The 22,557-nt window shown below is 41.8% G+C and overlaps 1 protein-coding gene across 5 annotated transcripts in view; it reads left to right on the forward strand.

Annotated features, from left to right (window-relative positions):
- The first annotated feature begins 2,238 nt into the window (after positions 1–2,238).
- Positions 2,239–22,557, forward strand: part of st3gal3b (ST3 beta-galactoside alpha-2,3-sialyltransferase 3b) — a 76,731-nt gene continuing 56,412 nt past the window's right edge. For 2 of the 5 annotated variants that reach the window (XM_050074707.1, XM_050074710.1), the window contains exons 1-2: positions 13,661–14,030; positions 17,558–17,705. In XM_050074707.1, the coding sequence (XP_049930664.1) occupies positions 17,597–17,705 (109 nt within the window). In that variant the 5' untranslated portion in view covers positions 13,661–14,030; positions 17,558–17,596. Of the gene's footprint in view, positions 2,395–13,660; positions 14,031–14,551; positions 14,796–17,557; positions 17,706–22,557 lie in introns of those variants that run through there. The other 3 variants (XM_050074708.1, XM_050074711.1, XM_050074709.1) reach the window with 3 other exon arrangements.

A 22,557-nucleotide genomic window follows, 5' to 3' on the forward strand; every position in this document is an offset into this window, starting at 1 on the left:
GTACGTCTGGAATGCTTTGCTTGGCCTGCTGCCCCTACGACTTGACCCCTGATAAGTAGATGAAAATGGATGGATAGTTGAAGTCTACCTTGACATGCAGCCCTGGTGATTGTTGAAGCCATAGTGTGATTTGTCACTTGGCTGGTAGCTCAACAAGATCATGACTTGCCGTTGGTGTCTAAGATTGCGAGCTCAAACTCTGGGTGATGCAGAATAAACACGCTAATGCCTTCTCAGCCTGGCACTCCTCTTCCTCCATCTTCTTCTTCCTCCTCAAAATTCCTGGCCCTCACTCAATGCTGCACAACAGCTCTAATTCATCTTATTCTTCTGGCTCTATCACAGCAAATTATTTTTTATTTTTCCTACATTTCTCACTGTGTTTGATGTTGACATCAAAGCTAACGAAGGAATGATCACATGTATCCTGTCTGATGGAAATGTTTGTATTTCACATTTTCTACACAAACTACATGTACTGTGCTGCTGTTGAGACAATGTACAGCCCTGTTCCTGGTTCTTTCAAATGGGACTTCCTGTTGTTGCCACCTCATTAAGCGGCAGCCGGCAGCAGTCTAAGCCTGTATGTTTCCCCCAGGCTCTACTTTGGCCCTATATTATCACATGATGCATCCAGCCCATAATCTTCTGAACAATCTTGTGTCTGCAAACACGCAATCCTTCTGGCTCTGGTCTGGCATGGCTGGAAATGACTTGTGTGGTACTGTTTCGACCACAAATAAAAAGCAGAATTATCAAATTTTAAAGATCATGGTGGTTTGGGAAAGAGCTTTCATTCAATAATTCTGAAATAATAGAAGCCCAAGGCGTTCCCAGGCCAGATGAGATATGTAACCCCCTCCAGCGTGCCCTGGGTCTGCCCCGGGGCCTCCTACTAGTGGGCAGAATCTAATTCAGTTCATTTCAAAGGTGCTGTATTGGCATGGGAAAATATGTTGCCAAAACTCGGACACGCCCACCAAATGAGAAAAAATCATACCTCAAAGCCTGTTGCACAGTGTTGAGAGATATGTCGTTCAGTCTGGAAAGTCTAGCAAAACGGTTTTCAGATTGAATGTGCCCCAGGTGAACTTCCATATTTTTTATGTTCCTGAATATAAATCTTATGTTTCCTTGCGTTGGACAAATAATCCTTTTTTGCATTAGCTTGGTAAGACTGCTCTCGACCTCTTGTAAAATGTTATCCAAGAGAGGAGAAAAATATAAGAAAACATTTGAACAAAAATACTTAAAAACTTTTGGTTCCTGCATGAGGCCCATTGAGTAACAAACGGCTGTGTATTTTTGGACAATTTGACTTTTGATACAAACTTTTTGAAAATGTCTTCGCATGCAATGCATGTTCACCTGTTTTCATTGATTTCAGATCAAATTTGCAAACACTCAAACCGAGAAACAAACATCATGTTTCCATGCTTAAAATATCTTATGTACCGTAAAACTTTGATCAGTAGCCCGGGCCATTATTTGTTTAAGTCACTGGACTCAGCAGGCTTATATTTTCCTTTTACACAAAACTGTTGCTCAGCAAAGATCAGGAAATACAACCACATTGTTTATTGGAACCAGTATAAATATTACTTTTATAAAAATTAGGCTTCAAATAACATCAAATATGAATCATTCATTTGATCTAGCGCAGACGGACAGTGCATCAGAGAGGGTTATGGCACCTGGAATACCGACTTTATCCTGTTAAAACAATATTCACAACTTGGATTATTTTTTATGAAAAGCCGGTTTTATACATCCAAAGAATTTCTAGAAAAATGAACTGCTTGATAGCCAGACCAGGCCTCTAATTGAGACAGGCCTTTATTTATCAAACGTAGCCACACTGGGCCAATAATAGGGGCTGGGTGTTTAATTGGGACTAGGCTTTTAATTGAAGTTGTACAGTAAATACATGTACATATCGAATATCTCCTTTTATCTCTGTTTTCTGCCACATCTGATCCCCAGGCATGTTATAGAATAATCCTAGACAGCCAGACAGTTACTCCTTCATGTGACGTGTTCGAATAGTTTACTGTACTTTTAAAATGTTACAGGCCAAACTGATTTTCCAGCCCATCCTGTCATAGGTTAACATATGCTTGCCGACAGTCTGCGCTGCTTGTATTCAAATTGGGATCAACTGTGGCACCAGTTTCTGTTATTCAAATCCTCCCTGTTATTGGTTAACCAATGTTTGCAGAGAGTGCTACAAGGACAGTGACCACGTGAAATTGTGTCTTTGGCTTCCCTGCCTCTTTTGGAAACCCAGCTCTATGTGTGATTTTGATTTTTTTTTTTTTCTGTCATTCAGCCGACCCTGCAGTCTGTGTGATACCAATACTGTGGATTCAGGACTTGACAGCCGCAGCTGACAAGGTAATGTGTGCTTCTATCTTCTTTGGGGGAAATTTCAGGTCACGAACCGCAGAGATATATTTTATGAGTCAGAATGGGTTTTTCTTAAAGCGTTGAAGTAATCAAATGGGTTACACAAGTTTATATTTAAAAGCAGAGCTGAATCTGGTTTAAAGGAAGACACCTAAAAGCCACATCCTTGCCCCAGAGGCACCGCTCAGCTGCTCATACACCGATAGAGTCTCACACTATCAGACGTGATCAGAATGAGAAGGGTGAAAACATTTTAAAGGCCCAAGTAATGCATATTATATCATCCTAAAATATATTCCCAGCATGGCAATGTTTGTTTCTCTGTTTGCATGGGAATGTTTTCTGTAAGTAATCTGTCTCTAAGATACAGTATCTGTCTGGGTGTAGATAGAGGCTTGAAACAAAAACAGGAATTATTTGTGGGCCAAGGATGAATTCATGACCTTGGCCCAGTCGGGCTTAAAATAAGCTCCCTGGTGCACTCCAGGAAGAAAGTGACTCTGCAAGCAGTACACTCCAAAAGAAAGCCACGTGTAGTCTATTTTACATTTCCAGTAATTTTGTATTTTTGCAAATATTTTACAAACAAAAAGAAGACAGAATTTGCACATCTGGGGCAGGTGCTAGGTCTTGCACTGGTTTGTCACACACTTTTAATTATCAAAACCTTTTTTTGCGGGAGTTTTAGCAATACTGTGAAATTTAATGCTCAACTTTGGATGTAAATTAACTGCTGCATTATCGTAATAAAAAGAGCATTATGGGAAATGCAGTTATTTGGTTTCTTGCCAAGAGTTAGACGTGAGGATCGATACCACTTTCAGGTATGGAGCTGGAGCCAGCAGGCACTTACTCTGGCTTAGAAACAGCAACAGTACATAAGTCACTGTAAAAAAAATCCTACATCCTGTCGATGTTACATTTGATATTGATTTTAATACAAACATGATAAAACAGTGTTATTTATTGTGAGCTTTAGAGGAGCTGCAAGCCTCTAGCTGTAGCCTCATGTTCAAGTTATAGACATGAGAGGGATATTAATCCTCTCATCTCGCTCTCGGCAAGAATACGACTTCCCAAAATAACAAACTATTGCTTTAAAAATGTTCCCATGAAGGATTAAGTATCTATAAAAGGCCCAGAGAACTAAATGAAAGCCCAATTCAGCTGTCTTAATCTGTTGATTCATTACTGAATAACCCAGACCCTCGCGTTCTTATGTTTCCTTTAATTGGAGACTTGAATGGACACATTGCTTGTGTTTAATGAAGTCATGCGTGGGAGAGCGATTGGGCGTAATTGTTTGAATGGAAGAGAACAGATAAACTGCGAGGAAGATAAACAGAGAGGGAGGAAAGAATGTGAATGAGGTCTCTGCCAGGGTGTGCCGATTTTAGTGTTGAAACCCTTGGCTTGAAAGGTGAGCAGACTGCTTCAGCACATCACCTCACGAGCTCATCTCTTTGACTGTCATTTAAAGGTGCCTTTGATTATTCTATAGGAAGCGGATCATTAGAAAGCAGCACACACTCCCTGAAGTGTTTTACGGCCTTAAAATAATGTCTTTTCTTTTACTATTTACCTAAGATAACCATATTTTCAAACCCCCAAACCAGGACTCTGCACATTCATGCATGCACTCATGCTTGCGTTTGCACCATACGTGTTTTCATCAAGATGGGGGACAGTTAATTCAGCGCTTAGTACACCTACTGAGCACACCTTTCAACACTATGAACAGTGCCTGCCTCAGTAGACAAAATATGATCTTTTGTCTCCCAAAATCCACAACAACGTAGGTAATTTGAAAACTGCATAACTACACAAAACCAGCTTTACAAAAAGCTCTGATTGTGTTTCAGCAGATGGTGGCAAAGGTCCCCTCCTGAGCTGCCCATTTCAGATGACTGTCACCTGCATTTGCTCCACTAAAATAGGTCACAACCACAGATATATTTAGAGCCCTGGATACAGCGTTGGAGGCCGTCAGTGGTGCATGAAACCAAAAAATGCTCTATTTGCGCAGTTTGGAATTACCTGGATCTTCTGCCTTAAGGCCCATTTATGCTCCCTTTACGTATGGAAATGTATACGTCCGTTTCAAACGATGTTACCGTCACTGCCCACATACTTCCATGTGTCCTTTACGTTGGCATGGATGTTAACCAATATATCCACCAGGGGGCAGCCCAGAGTCAAACGTTTATGACAACAATAAACTCAAAAACAAACATGGCGACTGTGGAGGAGATATTGATAATGTACCTCTTGCATAAAAGACAAAAACAGAGGCAGCGTTGTAGGAGGCGGTGGTCGGTGAGGCCGTTGAATACATCGTGACTGGAGGACTGACAGTGCCCCCACGGATTGCGGTGGTACTGCTCCATTTGGCCCGTATCTGTAAGCTTTATGGAAACGTGCAGAAATACGGACGAAATGAACGCGGAGCACGGACAGAAGGCTCCGTCCGTATCCAGATCCATATTTAACGTTGAGCATAAATGGGCCTTTATGGGACTCATAGAGCAGGCACACTAGTGCAGAGCACAGCCAAGTGTGGCCAGGCAGCTAACTTCCACTGGCCAAACGGCGAACTTCTGATTTAGCAATCCACAAACTTGAATGGGGATAAAATGATGTAATCTTGCGGCTCTTATTCCAATCTTATTGGACCGAATGAATCAAATTACGATGGTGAAAGAAGTCAGTTTGTGGGGGTTGTGAAGCTCAAAAAAATGTATCAACTGATTTACAAATGTCTCTTTCCTGTAAGTCTGTGGGAAAAAGTCATTCTGAGTCCCATGGCATCACGTGACACACCTGGATGGTGTACTTCCACTTTTGACCACTATGTAAAATTGGCTTCAAAGTCTGGCACACTTCCTGGGGGCCTTGTCACAGTGGTGCTACTTCCTACTCGCCACCACTTAGCCAATGTTTGACCGTCTAAATAAGATCTTTTATTTCAGAAGTTCCAACCAAAAATGTGCCTACTCCTGCAGTGTGTGCAGAATGCAGCATTTTTGTTGCCATTTCCTTTACGAAGGAGTCGGCTAAGCCTGTTGGAGCGCTTTAAAAAAGGCTGACTTTATCTTTGGGATGGAAGCTAACTGTTAGCATTGCCTACCAATTGTTTCTGTCAGAAAGAGCCACAAGCGTCATAGCAAAAGTTGTGAAAATGACACACTGATTGTCACATACAAACAAATCAGTGTTGAATTCAGACGCATGGTGCATTTTTTATGTTTCTATATTGGGTTAGGTAATAATCAGTGGGACAGAGCATGATGAAGGTTTATGTATATGCTGAAAACAACAACAGTATAGAATTGTGGTGAAAACGGAGAAAATTTGATAGTGAATGTTGTAAAATGGGACATTTTAGTGTTTTACAGATGTTTGTCAGGACTCAAGACACCCAGCTTGAAACCGGAACAGTCCTGGACAAGCAGGACTGTATAGGTCACCGTATATTTTCAATACCAACTTCCCTTATGGTGCTATCCTGCCATTTTGCTTTTCCATTCCCCTGGGTCTTCCTGTTATTAGCCTCCTGCCTCTGTGCTAAATATGAAGCTATAGCCAGCAGCTGACTATGTAGCTTAGCTGCTGGCTATAGCTTCATTTTAGTTTAGCTGAGCATAAAAAAATGGAAACAGCTAGCGCCTCTAAAGCTCACAAGGTTTGTTTAATCTGCACAGAGCCAAAATGTGAGGTACATACTGGAATCATACCAAACTATAGAGTGTGCCAGGGCTGACGTCAAAACCCGGAAGTTTAGCATTGCACTGGTTCCCGGAAGAGAAAGTGAATGTGATTTTTGCATTGCGTTTTGGATTATGTCAGAAAATAAGCTCTGTGGCTAACACAAGTTTATGATACTTACAGGTTTTGTTCAGTGAGATACTCTTTACATATGAACACCTTTCATACCGCATTTGAAGCTTAATGCGATCGCCAGAAGTAAAAAGCTAACGTTAGGCTTTAACGGACTTACATGACTACTCCACGGTCGCATGACTCTTGACGTCACCGCCACTAAGTTTTCAACTGATTTCGGCCACTTTATTATAAAAACATTGTATAATGGGGAAATCGGACTGTTTAAGCTAAATAAGAAGCTGTAATGGCGGACTGCCAGCACTCTCGCCTGTTCGGGGGTGATGACGTTTAATGTCCCCAACAGGGTTTATAGTCGTATTGAGCAACTTGTTAGCAACCGCCTTTTTTACGACACGTAAAAGCTTCAAAATTCACAAGTAGGGTATTTACTGATGTGTTTTATGTCGTAGAACAAAACCTGAAACTCGCTTAAGCTTTTAACCACAGACCTTATTTGAGGCATTTTACCAAAATCCCATTCAAAAAACGTATTGACTTTTAGACGAGAGAACCGGAAGTGCTAAAAGCGCTAACGGAGTTCCGGGTTTACTGGCACACTCTATTGCACTACACCAAAACTCATTTCTACATCGTAGGCTAAAGAGCCAGACTAGCTCCTGCTTCCAGTCTTTATGCTACTTTAAGCTAACCACCTGCTAAGCTAACGTGGTTCTAACTTCATATTCAGCATATGGACAAGAGAGTGATGTTAAGCTTCTCTTTGCTTTTGGCAAGAAAGCAAATAAGCATATTTCCCAAATATTTCTCAAATTACTCCTTTGAGCAATACGCAGCAGCAGAGTAAGATCAATTTCTGTGTCTAAATTAGCTTAATTTGCGGTTACATTCCTGACTTAATAGTCGGTTCCATTACAGTGGTGTAAAAAGATTCTGGACACATTGATCATTGAGAGCATTAAATGAGACTGTGTTGATGGAAATAGCAGAAGTCGAAACAATTTGAGGAAAATGAGGCCGTGACCTAAATTACTGCAACACTGAAGGGGACTTTTGTTCCTGCTGACTGATGACAACTGTCTTTACAGGGTTTTGTCTAGTAGTGCTCCAGTCAAGATGGTGCCTTGCACAGTAAATATACAAGATAAATAGGAAGTGAAAGTGTTGTTCATTCAGACTGCAGTCTGCCCCTGTATGTATGGGATCTATCAGTATCCCATTAGCACTTGTTTATTTCCTGCTGCTTGGCCGCCAGAGCAAAAGCCACGCTGTCGAGCAGATACTTCATCTATGATTCAGATGACAACGATCAATTATTTATGTTGCCACAGTAAAGTCTGGCTCTACTCATGTAGGAATTTCACTCAGACAGATGACATGACCAAACAATAAAAAGTCTTTAAAAATGTTGTGAAGGTTATTATGTTCAGCAGTGAGAACACTCTTGCTATTGACGATGTACTGTATTGGGGATAAGAATACACTCGTTAATGGTATGTCTCACCAGAGCTTCTCTGCGTGCTTAATTTGATGCTGTGATGTAGCTTGCACCAGAGGTGAAAGACAAGAATCCAGATTAAGTTCCAGTAAAGAGGGATTCATTACTCAGCCGTTGTGGATAGTAGGGGTTAAAGGTGATGGTAGGCGCAGAGTTTATCAAGGGGTTTACAATCTTCTTTTCTGCGATTGAGCTTTTGCACAGCTGTTATCTCCCAGTATTATCGTTTACATGTAAACTATACAGTCAGATTAAAGCCTGAAGTAACTGGATTTGAAAAACAGCCATGTTTAATGCTTGAGTAGGCAGAAATATGGAAAAGGGAAGAAATAAAAGCAGCAGAATTTGAATATACACCATAATCCTGCAGCTCTACTCTAAGCCCCTCCCACCAGATGACCACGGGCAAATGTCAGTCACCTAATGTTTTCCATACATTGATTTATTTAATTGTAGCTCAGCCCCTTCTTGCCTCAATGAGACAATTAGCCAGCTAGCCACCCCACAGTCCCTTCACCTTGCTCCACGCTGCTGTGGACTGCTATCCCAGGAGGAGAGCAGGCAGCTTCTCGGCAGACAGACTGTTCAGCAGCTGTAGCAGCTCTTATTTGGCCAGAGCCAGCTGTCACAGCAGGCCGGTGGCCAGTTGCTGCCCTGGTTTTTACTTGTGTAATGGCAGCAACAGAAAGTTTCCTGATTGAGCAGGGAGTCTGAGCTCTATGGTGCCCTGAAGCTGGGGTTTGCGCTGGATGGATTTGGGTTGCTGCACCCCGTGACTGGGGGGTCAGTATCTGGAGCTGTTGCTAGCACTCCTCCCAGCGAGGTGGTTTGTTGTTGCGGGGAGTGAGGTGAAGAACATGCTGTGCCTTGAGGCTTTAGCTAACGTTAGCTACTTCAACGGGAATTTAAGGCCACCACCGTGAGCCTTAGGCTGCGGTAACATTTTCTCTCCATCCCTGAAATGCATTGCTATTATTGTATAGCTATTATTTTTTGTCTGACTCACTTTTAGACTCTCTTTATGATAAGTCCATCTTCCTTTTTGGGTTGCTTTGCAGTGCAAGCAGTTGTTGCTAATGCTGGAATAGTAACCCTTTCTGCAGGATTTCTGCCATTGAATCAGGCTTTCACCAAAGATTCGTGAACGTGCATCTGCATTTGTAGAAAAGCCAACGGGAACACCCTCTCTCTGAAATGACCTGTGATTGGCCAAAGTCTGAAAACAGAGCCAAGAGGAGATACAGATATCTAGTGTTCTTTCGACCCTCTTGAATTACAAGACGCTCAAAGGTTGTTATTTAATTTTTGCCCAGTGAAGACAATATGAAACTGCCTACCCCAGATTTAATAACAGCACAAAGGCACTACATTTTCCTGAGCATTGTTCTACTTGTTTCCATCAGCCATTGATCCATTGTACCTTTAAACTCCTGAGGGCATTAGTGGGAGCTCGTGCACAACGGAAACTGTTTGGTTACACTTGAAGAAGATGAAATGCTGATTCCTGTGATAGACTTGATGGTATTGCTGCTAGAGGCACTGATTCTGCAACCCACACCGGATGAAGGATTTCATTTTTGTTGGAGCATGTATTCCTGTTATCACAACAGACCTGACACTCAAGTCTGCACTGCTTTGTCGGTTCGATAGCAGAGCATTAGAGGAATGGGACATGATGGTGGATAATTGAGTCACGTTTCAAGCCCAAAATGATTGAATTAATTCTGATGTTGCTTCACCTTGGCACTCAGGATGTACAGTGAAGCGAATGCATTACGATCTGTGGACATGTAAAACAAACATTGCTTCCCCCTTCAGGAACACGATTCTTTACCGGTAGACAAACACAAACCAGTGCGCTTCCCAGACACGGTTAGAGAATGGAAAATTTCAGCTCCTTGCATTGTTTTCTGTGGCCACCGGTCGTTCCCTCTTGTAAGTGTGATGTAAACGAATGATCCATGTGCCAAAGGCCATGAAGTGCTGCCAGCTCAACCAGGAGTCCCACGCCAGCTTTGAAAAAAAATAAAAAATAAATCCTGTGACACTTCAATAGGCTCGTGTGGATGTGTATATATCTCAGCATGTGCTTGTGTATGTATTTTATTCTCCTGGCTCCTGCTAATCTCCTGACCCCAGATGGAGAACAGTGGGCGAGCAGATTGTATTTCCTGCTTGATTCAATATTAATAGATCGGTATGCTACTACCACACTCTATGCAGGGCAAAAATGGAAGACTGCACCCCCACCAACCCCCACCCTCTCTCACCTTGGCTTTTAGCCCAACAACTGCTTATGTAGGATACGAGGCCTTGTGAATGTCAGGGCACAAATAAGACGCAAGATCCGAGAGGAAAACTGAATTAGCAGAGTAACCCGAGCAGGTGTGAAGGACAGGACTATGGATCTGCTGCCAAACAACAATCTGCCGTAAGCAGCCACATGATAGGTCCCAACTGGGATTGAGGATGACATGCAAGGTCTGCAGGACCCATGTTTATCAAGTGTTTTAGCAGAGGCGGGGAATAACTTATTCACATATTTAAACCGGCACTTCTATTCTGAAAGGCTTGACAAACACACCGTCTGTTCACATTTATCAGTGTGTGACCATTTTAGTGCTTCACAGCCAGATTGACAGCTCGCAGTGACGACTGCTTTAAATAACTGAATCAACGAACATGAGCTTGACTGTACATGTGTGCACAGGAACATGAGCTGACAACTCATATTTCATCTGCAGTGTTGAACTGCAGACGACTACCAGAATGTCTCCTTATTCTCCTCTGAAATAATATTAGTGATGGCAGACTGTGGTATGACTTGGTCTGGCTGATACAACAAAACCTTTTAAAAGTGCAGGTCTCATTAATAGAGACAAAATAACCCAACGACAATTAAAGGTCCAGTGTGTAGGAGTTAGGGGGGGTACATTGGCAGAAATCGAATATATTATAATAGGTATGTTCTCTTTAGTGTATAATCACCTGAAAATAAGAATCACTGTGTTTTTGTGACCTTAGACTGAGCCAATTAATTCTACAAAGGGAGCAAGTCCTCGTCCACAGAGTCTGCCATGTTTCACTGCCGTGTTTCTACTGTAACCCTGCTATATTTGGCGTTTTAACTGGGTTAAATCACCAGATCTGTTTGTTTTGGAGAGGAAGAGACCTCTGTGGACAATTCGGCGAGTGTAGTTCAGCAGGAAGAAAATAGTTCCTACACGCAACTGCTCACAATGAGGTCTGTGGATTATCTTTACTAACTGTGTCATGATTTTTGGTAGGGACATTGCTGTTGATTTTTTTAAATGTATTATCTTGGCACCAAGTGCCATCTAGTTCCATTATACTGGAGAGAAGGCAGACATCTCTACAGCCGATATCTCCAACACTCCACAACTCAATGACTGACTGATAAATAGCACTACAGGTAAGAGGACAAATATATGTTTTGGATTTTGGGGTGGCTGTCCCTTTAAGATAGAAACTATTAACAAGTGACCACCTTTGGCTCTTCATCACCTCTGTATATCTTTTTTTTTTTTTTCATAAATTCCAGTATAAGTTTTAAGCTTTTCTTTCTGGCGCTGCAGTCAGCAGTAGTTTTGTTTGACCACCTGTGGACATCATGATGACTGTAACCGTAGAAACTGCCTCCTTGGATACAAGTCATTTATGTAGACTCAACAAGACTCCAAATAACAGGTTGTGACAAACAGCTTATGGCTTGTGGACAGGAACATTCTCATCCTGGAAGGTATCAGAATGAATCATGGAGCTAAAGGGGCTCACGCTTGTGTAGGTAATTACTATTTGTAGTTCCTTGAGGGGTAATTATAGCTAAACATTTCAGGGAAATCACTGTAAACGAGTGCAGAGCAAATACAGTCACTGGTTGGTGGTGTTTTCTATGTTTAGACTATATACTGACCGCCACTACTACCGGTATTTAAGGTTGTTGGATATTGATTCATAGTAGAGGACTTTTATTTTGACAAAATTTAAGGCAGCTACATCATAAGTTGATGGAGAAAACGCACAACTTGGTACATAAGGCCCCCAATCACACAGATAGTGTTTTGCAGGTTGCAAATCATGAGGCGCACTGCACTGCCTTTTTTTTAAAAAAAAATTGAATGTCGCTACTAAAATAAAAAAATAAAAAAAGTATCTAGTTACGAAAATGTTGAGGCAGAGGGTACTTGCTGTAGCTCTGTTTGAGGGTGAGAGACTGTCAGTTAATAGTTTGTTGGGCACAGGGAAATGAAGATCTATGTGGGTACATGAGACCCTAAAAAAGCGAGTGGATCACAGGGAGTACCACCAGTTGGTCCAGGAGCTTCGCCTCAATGATGGCTATTTCCAGGCATATTTTAGGATGACTCAGGGGCCGTATAGTTCTGCGTATCAAGCAACTGCTACCATCAGTTTCTTCTCCATTGTTTAGCAACTGTAAAGTTGTTGTCGTGACCACCACAGAAGGCCCGCCTCTCAAATAATCCGATTGGACAATGGGCAAAAAGCTGAGATCATGTGGGGCGCATTTCCGCTCAAGGCCCTGATTACACAGAGAGCATTTTAGCAGCTGGAGGCGCCTTTTTGTAATTTTTTTTTTAATGAGAATGCTTGTGGTTTTTGCATTGTGACGTGCCTGGTGTTTCTGTGCTCTAAGCGAACTCTTGAGGGGAAAAAATGTCAACTCAGAGCAGAAAAACACCCCACGTCATCTCTTTTATTGTCATCTTTTTTCCCATTGTCTAATCGGATGATTTGAGAGGCGGGCCATCTATGATGGTCACAACAAGTTTACAGTTGGTAAACAATGGAAAAACTGGTGGTAGCGGTTGCTGGATACTCAGAGCTATATGGCCAGACGATAGACAGCAGGATGTCAAACTGCCCCCGAGTCATCCTAAAATACGCCTGGAAACAGCCATCATGGAGGCGAAGCTCCTGGACCAACTGGTGGTACTCCCGTGATCCACCCTTATGTACCCACACAAATCTCTGTTTCCCTGTGCCTAACAAACTATTTACTGACAGCCTCTCACCCTCAACCAGAGCTACAGCAAGTACCCTCTGCCTGATCATTTTAGGAACTAGATACTAATAACTGTCAAATAAATAAAACAGATAAATAAACAGTAGATTGATTACATGGGAAGGTTAGGCTAAGGAGGTGAGTCCGTGGCGGCCTGGCAACAATAAAAAGGCGCAGCAAGCATTTTTTTTTTTTTTTTCACCAGTGGCATTCAATTTAAAAAAGGCAGTGCAGCGCACCTTGCATCTTGCAACCTGCAGACGCTTTCTGTGTGAACGGGGCCTGAGTTTAAGTTTTTTTTTTTATCACTGTGGCAAAAACGCCAGGTGCCTAGAGTGCAGAAAGGTGCTCTAGGCAATGCAAAAACAGCGAACATTCTCATTTAAAACAATTACAAAAAGCTGCCTCCAGCTGCTAAAACACTTTCTGTGTGATCAGGGCCTAAAAATCGATGCAAGAAATTAAGAGTTTGATGGTTAAAATTTTGATGCCATTACATAAGAGCCCCCCCCCCAAGTTGAGACATAACCTACGCCCTTGTATTGATGTATACTTTTACACCACTAATGACCTGTTAGGTGTTTGGATTTCAGCAAATCCAACCCTGACTGTGGGATAGCAGCAGCATGTCTCTCACCTGTATGGGCAATCACACAGTAGTGCTGATCAGTCACATACCAGTATAGTGAGGGGCATGCAGTTCAACCGGCTCTTTACATTATTGCATCTCTATTATTGCTGCTGAGCAAGTACTGTTGCAGTCGGGTGGTGGTGGTGGTGGTGGTGGGGTGCCTGACGTGTGTGCTATAAATGCAAACCCAGCCACAATGCAATGTTTAACAGCTGACATACAGAGAGGGGGCACCACGTGAAGAACCATCTGAAAAGGTGCATTCATTTTCTGTTAAATCAGGAGGGGGCATCATAATTCATGGAGATACCTCCTCATGTGACTGTAGCCGACAAACTGTGTTGCTGCTAGAGCAGTGAGCAGCCGCTGATGGTGGTAGTGTCAATGGAGGTGCAGCTTGTTCCTCCTGATGTAAACTAGAGCTGCTGAGACAGAGGGGAAAACGCGCAGTCAGACTGGTCGTCTTGTGCTTCACAGAGCCAGGGCACTCTCACGGATTTCATCACGATGGCTTGGAGAGGAGGGAGAACACGGTCGTTTTATCGACCAATCCTCAATTTAAACTAAGGCTTGTATCGTTTCTGACCCGAGGACTCAGAAGAAAAGAAAAGGTAATGTCTTTAATTATCGCAATCAATTGGAAATGACAATGAGACGTTGCAGCGCCGCGTTTTAGTCGACAATGATGGTGGTGGTTAATTTTGGCAAACCGGGGGTCCTTGATTCTCCTAACCTCCGTCGGGTTACCTCAGCATTGTCACACTTTGGCACATGTATCATTGCGTACATGTATTTATGCTACGTGTGTTTCGGCCACATATTGCGCTTGTAACTAAGCTCATGTCTGGCCACAAAAATTCCCCCAACCAGCGGTGTTGTTACGCTGCGGGCCTGCCGACTGGATCAAGGCAAATTTCCCACTATGCCAACGTAGCGTTGTTAGCATAGCGACAGGCTAAGCTAACGTTAACGGTTAGCCGCTTGATATTCGCTGTCGTCTTTTGTGCCGTCGTTACTTCGCGTGCTTGTTAATATCTGGTGACCGTTATGTTCACAGTGTCGTGTAACACCTCGGAGTAAACCGAGCCTGTTAAAGTAAGATAAACCCTCAGCTAGTCTCCAGTAGCCATTGTATCAGGAGAGGCTGAGGTAACGTTATAGCGCTGAATTATGGGACCTCAAAGTTCCGTTATGTTTGTCTTCTTGCTAACTGCTCAACTTCGTGTGCCGCAAACTGAACGTTAGCTAACGTTAGCTCGGTGAACCATACGACTAGTCACAAGCGAAAGTAAAGACCCAACTTTGATGTACAAAGAAATGTGTGTAACGTGAGGGGACAGTCACTGCTGCCACTGAAACCCGTTGACACTGATATGGTGAGTTAAAACACTATACTATGGGACGTGATCGAGCTCTTTCTCAACTCCTATATTACCGTCTTTGCTTTCTTCCTGTTACGATTATATCGGGTTGTTGGTTAAATTTAGTCGTGTGGTGCTGGACAATGTTCTGTCGCAAGAAGTTATTCAAGTAATGCAATATCTTTGGGCGGAAATTACCCCATTGTTTTGACTGTGCTCCCAAGAGTTGCAGTGGTGTTGGCTGCATGCTTGTGTACATTCTGGCTGGTAAAATATGTAAGTGGCTGCTTCACTCAGCAGCCGCCTAAAAAACAGTGGTAATGTGTTGTTAATCAGTGGCAGGTGGACAAAAAAGTTAATTTCCAACCCTGGCTGCACTGTGCAGTAGGATGGACTCAGGTAATGTGTGACACTTCTTGGTAATATTACCAAGAAAACCACCTCAAAACCTAAAGACTGCCTTGAGTGTTGCTTTTAGGAACTTATTTTGCATCTTTGCTATATTTCTGTAAAGAAAACACATTGCCATGTAAAATATTTTAGACATTTGGACCTTTAAACGCATCATAACCCTGACTTCACTCCACTGACATGTTCAGGTAACATGGGGCAGCTGGTGAGGTAAAATCTGACAGTCATGTTTGTTTTTCAAATGGTTAAACCCGTTATCAGCTTAGCCATTAATTCATTAAATCATTAATGTAACCAACTTGTCATTTAAAAGATCCCCCAACTTTTCTGCCATGCTTCCTCTGTTATTTTGCTGCCTCTTCCCTTGGTGCCATATTGTCTGTCTGCAGTGGAAATGCATGTCTATGTTTGCATGTGTGTAACAGTGAGGGTTAGTTCAGGACTATTGTAGCTGACATGGACTCACTGCATCACCTTTAATCATTTTTAATCGACAAAAATAATGTCTTAAATATTTAGGGTGGCACATGATAGCGTAATTCATCATTTTATGGCACCAGGTAACCTGAAAAGATGCTGGTTTCACTTCATTTTAGGTTGTTTTTTTGTTCCATTTTCCTTGAATGTTTAAGGTACTCACTCAAAATGCTTTCCCATTAAAGGATACATTTATTGTGAAAATATTTTACTTTTAAGTCAAACAGTTAAGCAGCATCCTCCATATTGTTTTTAGCTGCACTACTCCTGCTGCTAATTAAAAAAAGATAAACATGCCACATGTCTTATCTCGCAAGTTCTTTTAATCTTTGCTCAATCCATCCTAGTTTTCTCAGACCAGTCAAAATGCTTGTGTCATGTAAAGCACATTTGTATTTGGCTGCTAATATTTAAAAAGCCTAAGATGTAAAACCTTATTTGCCCCATTTTACCTGATGTCTCAAATTACTGTCCACCAACTTTTCCATTTTTAACACTTTATTTAGTTAACCTACAGAATTACTGGTGGATAAGTTGTATTCTATGTAGGATATGCCATGTGGTGTCATCAGGTTGTATTTTATATGAGGGGATCAATAAAGCATTAAGACATTGCTTTTATAACCTGGTGAATGGCATCTGTTGCCTCGTGGATTATGAACTGCTGTTTTGAAATACATGGTTTTGCAGAGATATTACGGTCTTATCTGAGCTCAACTCTGCTCAGACACCTCCCCGCGCTAATGCTTTATACTTCCTCATTTGCACTTGCCTCTGGCAGTTTCTCAGGATCACACAAAGATGCCCCAGATTGAATTTGATATATATTTATTTATTTAACATGTCACATCTGAGAAACTGCACAGCACTGTTTTTAATGAAAGCTGTAGCTTATGCAAAGATAAAACCATATCTGGGGTTGTGAGTACATGCAGGGTGCTGGGTTACAGTTCACAAGATGGCAGGCTACTCGAGCTAATTAGCAGAGTTTGTTCAAAACAGAGGCCAGGCCACACATACGCACAGATGACTAATGGGTTGTCTTGTCTGCTGTCAGGCGACATGTAGACTGGACATGATTCACAGTGTGTAGTGCGACATGATTTGCTGGTTCAATTTGTATAATCCGGACGGTCTGTATCCAGATCTTGTGTGTCTGACACAGGTTAGCTGAGAGATGAAACTGATTGAATGGGGCAGTAATTTTGTGTCACTGTTTTGTGTCACCAAATGAACTCACAACAATGACAGGCGGACATTCATCCCCTTTATCTTATAACGGTCATGCTTTCTGCAGCAGCAAGGGCGTGGTTTCCTGTTTACTAAGTACATTGCAGTTTTTGAGACAGTGTTGTCAGTGAACGCCTGGAGAACTGATACGTGCTCGTATGTAGCTGTCATCATTGTGCACGGTCATGACCACAAAAAACGACTTTGTGCTGCTTCTTTTAGTCTGTCAAAATTAAGGAACAAAAACATATTTCTTATTCTTACTTGTGTTTTTTATTGCCTTCCTCCAGACATTATTAAATAGTCCTCGAAGAGAGAGGATGGTGTATATACCCAAGAGAAGAGAATTCAAATTGTTTTTTTGGTGGAGTCTGACCAGAAACAATCTTTGCAAAACTACCATCCATCCCATTTACATACATTGTATTTTCTTCTATTTACACGCCTCTCTTAACCTCCAGCCTCTTACCTCCAACCAGCCTTCAATTCTGACTCCACCTTTTCCCTCTATCCACACTCCCTCCCTGTGTGTGTGTGTGTGTGTTCCTCTTTGCTCTCATTGCAAGAAGGATTTGTCAATTGTTTCCTTGCAGCCGACGGACGAGCTTCTCTTTCGGGATGTATAAATGCCATGTCCCTGTACCCTCTTGTCATTGCAGGTGATGACCTGGATGGTGTCATGTGAATGACTGAAGACCATGAAGCCCACACACAAGCTGCTGTTCGTCCTGTGCCCCATGCTGGTCCTGGGCTTTATTTACTACTCCTCTGGGAAGCTACATCTACACGTATGGGGCCAGAAGCCTCGTAAGTGACACCCTCCAGTCTGACTGTCTGTAACATTGATTCATCACCTGATCATCCATCTGTCATCGTCCTTTTTTGAAACCTACATGTTATTGAGAAAACGTGTTCGACACCTGTCTCTGTTTTGCCTCTCTGTGCTGACTGCCAGTTAACCGTGCATCTGTTTCAGTCTGTTTCTTTTGGTTTTATTCTGCAGTCTCTCTGGTGAACCGTTAGTCGAGCTGTGTGTTGGTTCCTCAAAACATATCTGTCTCTGATATTGCATTAGTTTTTCATTCACTCCACCAGAGCACCGGATGTGGTGGGGCGAGCTTAATCAGATTGTCTTGTATAGCCAGTGTTAGTTGCTCTTTCTTTGCTACTGAAAACCAGTCTCTCAGATGGAAATCTACTGACAGCCCTCTACCCCGGCTTCAGTAAGAATACCTAAACGGAAGAGATGAAAGCCTTTTCTAACTCCATCTTAGACAGCGTACTCATTTTCTCTCTTCTGTAGATAGGAGGAAATGGCATTTTGAGATTTCCACACTTTGATGATGAAACCATCAACCGTATAACTGAAAATGCAGTTTTGAAATACCCTTTTTTAACGTACCGAGAAGGCACGTCTTCCACTTTCCACTGAAAAATGCCCCTGGTATGTTTGGGTGTTGGTTATGAGTCAGTGTGATTTCCTTGTAACATTGAATATCCTGAATCCACCTCTAGAACAGTGAGGATGAGGGATGTTTGTATACTGTTACTACTTGGCCCCATAAGAAATACATGTTGAGGCAAAATACGTGATCAAACTGATGATGGAGGAGGGGTGCTGGTGGGGGGTTATGTCACACTGTGGGTGCCCTGAAACAGCTGTTAAAATCCAGCAGAGGGGGCTAGAAGATTTCTCAAACAATTTTGGAACTTTCTTGTCCTGAGCCTCCTACAGAGTATATTTTCTAGGAAAACATTCCCAGGGAGCAGCTTTTGGCTCAGAAAACATTAATGTGAGTGTTTTGAACCAGATTGAGAGCATAGCTCGAGGGACAGCTTGCTTTCTGAAGTGTAAAGCGTGGAGAACAGTCTTTTCTTTTTAATCTCCCTTGTGTTGCGTCATTGATATCTTCACACTGGCTATGACTGAACTAGAGTTGGACATTTTATTTAGTAATCATAGACCTAGACAGTTTGGATTAGCCTGACGGAGAAATGTGCCCGTTCATGTCAAGTCTGTTGCTTTCCCAACTGCTGTCTTTGTGATGCAAAAACACAGTGATCTTAGGCAGAGGGATTTAGGTTTCTGAACAGCAATACGATGATTCAGGATGGTGTGTTGAAGCCAGGACTGATCCATCTACACTCAGTGCCAATTATCAGCAGCCAGCTTTGCTTGTTCTGTTGTCGTCGGGAATATACAGGAACACATTCAGACATGTATCTCGCTCCTTAAATGTTCTGCAACTCTTTCATGGTGATGTCATGTTTGAAAAGGGGCATTTTTCTATTGGAGGTGCTGTGACAATATGCCAACACAGGACCAAGTAATATTTCTTTACATGTCTTCTTGGTTTAAATCTGATAACGTTAAAATATCTGAATGTACACTTGTGAAATTGACAACTCAACGGCTTTTGAAATCCACAGAGATAAACATTATACTGCAGAATAGCTTCAGGAATACTCCACCTCCTCAAATGACCGTTTGTCTATCAGTTACTCTCCCATGCCTCCATTTCTTGTGAGAGAGAGAATTCTTGATGAATGGAAGTCATAGAGGCTTTATTATTTTTATTTAATCTTTATTTAACCAGGAAGTCCCATTGAAACTGAAAATCACTTTTACAAGAGAGACCCGACCAAGGTAGCAGCCAATCAAAACACATTTAAAATGCAACAAATACAACATATTATACAAAATCCACAATAAAACAACAACTGGCCTCTCAAGAAAAACAAGCACATGTCTCTGTCACCACATCCTTTATGATGCCCTTAAATTCACTGATGGATATAAGCGTTTTTAGATCCTTTTGGAGATTGATCCATGTCCAAGGTGCATTGAAAAACAACCAACTTGGAGGAGCGTAGCTGGCAACTACCAGAGCTAACACACAGAGGATTGCAGAGATAGGCTGGAAGTTTACCCAAAATTGCTTTATAGATAAAAATATACCAATGCTGTCGTCTGCGAATGGTCAGTGACATCCAACCAACCAAATCATAAAGAATGCAGTGACGAGTGCGGTACTTTGCATTTGTAATAAAACATAGAGATGCATGGTATACTGAATCAAGGCTACGTAAAATGGGAGGCTTGCGATCAACAACGGCAAAACAGTATCAAAACGTCTGTTTTAAAGGCTCTCGCACAACTCGTGCAATATAATCCAAGTCTCAGTTATCCAGTCTTAAGCTTTTTAAAGCACTTTCACATAAACAGTACAGGTGCACTAATTGTCCAATGCCTGAGACTGTGATATAATATAGTTTTTCTCTTGTAAAATGTGATCCCCTATGACTCCAATTCATGAAGTATTTTCTCAGTATTTAGGATTCTTCGTCTACTGTGGAGGCATGTGAGAAAAAGAGTTTTCTTCCTGTATTCAACACAACACAGTTTGAGTTGTTGATATGTAAATGGTCATTTGGGGGTTGAAGTATTCCTTTAATCTCTCAGGAAACTTATAGAAAACAGAGAATGTTCGTCTTCCTTGATGTCATTACTTCCTTTTCAACTCATTGCTGTTCCCCAGCGTCTGTCCCGCTGTGAGGACAAATAGGACTTCAAAATCCGCTTGTTTTTTGTGCCTGTGGCGCAAGTGTTGATTTTCAATCTGTTAAAGTTTTGTTATATTTGAACATGGAGCTCTACCATAACAGAACTATGTGGAAAGTCAAAAGACAATAGCTAATCAGATAGAAGAATTTAGCAATGCTACTGTCTGAAAGGGCTATCGAGCCAGCACAGAATGAGCCTTAAATGTGTCTGATAAGCTATACTGTTTGCACATTTCATATTAAGGTAGGTAAGTCTTTGGGTAAGAAGACTATCTAAATTTCTTGCTTTGCTCCCTGTGATTTTAACTGAGTCAGGGGGTCTTGTCTCATCCAATGTGCATGAAATTGTGTCAACCTTGGCATTTCAAACTGTCTGTATTGAACTTAACCCTGCTCTGCCCCTCTGCCTTGTATGGATGTACAGTTGCAGTGTGTCCCCAATTTTAGTGGTTGTGTAAAACTGCCTGACATAAATGAGTCCAAATTTATGAATTGTAGATAATATAAGTAATGTAGGTGGTGTTCTTCATATTCCAACATAACTGGGAACATTACTAAACATGTGTGTTTAACTTTGCTCAGAACATCTTCTGTGTGTGTGTTGCATCACAGACCGTACGCCTGATCAACAGATGACCTTGTCTGTGGTCCATATCAAAGTGGTTTCTCAAGCTGTGACCAAAGTCTCTGTGTAACAAGCCTCTTGTTTTCTGTTGCCTTCCATTTTATCTCAATTCAGCAACTCCAAAGCAGCGAAGCGAAATGCTTTCAACATTGTACCATCATCACCTGCATGGGATTGAAATGATACGCAGTCAGTTTATTTTAATAACTGCCTGACACCCTTTGATGTGAAGAAAGCACAAGAATGGAGCTTATTTTTTTCTCCCCTGACTTGTGTTTCAATAGCACAAAGCAGGAAGAGAAGAGCTTTGAATGCACTGGGAAATATTGGCTTTCTGCGTTACTGCGGTGCCAGATGTTTGGCTTAAAGAGGGTCAGAGGAGAGAGAGGAGCATGTGGATGGTCTCTCCTGCCCTCTGCCCTGGTCAGCTAAGCTATGCTGTCTCACTGAGAGGATCAAATCTGGATGATCTCTCCGTATTCTTGAACAGTATTGGTAGAGACTCAGTCACTGCCTCACAGACCAATGGAATATATACTGTAGAGGCTTATGCTTTGCTCATCATATGTGTCATTAAGAGCATTTCTATGCATTGCCTTTTTGCCATTACTTGATGGCGCTAATGTATGTGTATCTATAATACACTCATTTTTGTCCTCTTGCAGTAAAAACACAGGTTTAAGATGCACTTAGATATGAAATCCAAGTGAAATATTGAGGTATTTACTAATGCAAAGTGATGAAAGAAGGGAGCATTATTAATAGGGGTGTCATGATTTTGATTGTAAAGTTAAAATAGTAGAAATGAGCTTTCGATTTTGATTATCATCATAATTAAAGCAGAATTGGCAATTACAATGAAGGATGTTCACATGAAGTGTGGCCAAAGTTTCTGATAATGTATGTAGCAGTAGTCCCTGTGTGCAAAAACCTCAGGTTTCAGACCGCCCTGACTACTCTCTTTCCATCAGTTTTTCTTCTCTGGCTACAGAATGAGTGAGTTATAGTGTGCCAGGTTTCTTTAGATCTGCTCCAGGTTACTGCGAGTGTTTACATCAAGCAGCCTTAACTGCTAAATGAAGCTACATGCTAACTTTAGGGAAACATGGAAACGTGGTTGCCGATGTTGTAAATTTCTGCCCGATTTTAGATCATATTCTCTGGAACATGTCCAGTTGTGTTCAAAAGCTTTTAATGGTGATTTTTTCATGGTAAAAAGTGCTGCTATTCCCCGTCATAGTCATTCCTCAGCTGCAGCGATAGTGCAGAGATGCCGAGTTATGGAAGACCAGACTGGGATTTTTTGGAAGGGAGGCTGAAAGAGACAGGTGCTAAAACATAGTGTTTCAGACAAAGGGTGAATACAGGTGTTCCAGCACAGACAATATAAGGAAAATAAAGCATTTAAACATGTTCTAGTAGAAACCTTCATTACAAGTACGAACCTGCAAATGAGCATACTTTAGGTCC

This window comes from Epinephelus moara, chromosome 21, assembly GCF_006386435.1.
Source record: "Epinephelus moara isolate mb chromosome 21, YSFRI_EMoa_1.0, whole genome shotgun sequence".
NCBI classification, from domain to species: domain Eukaryota; kingdom Metazoa; phylum Chordata; class Actinopteri; order Perciformes; family Serranidae; genus Epinephelus; species Epinephelus moara.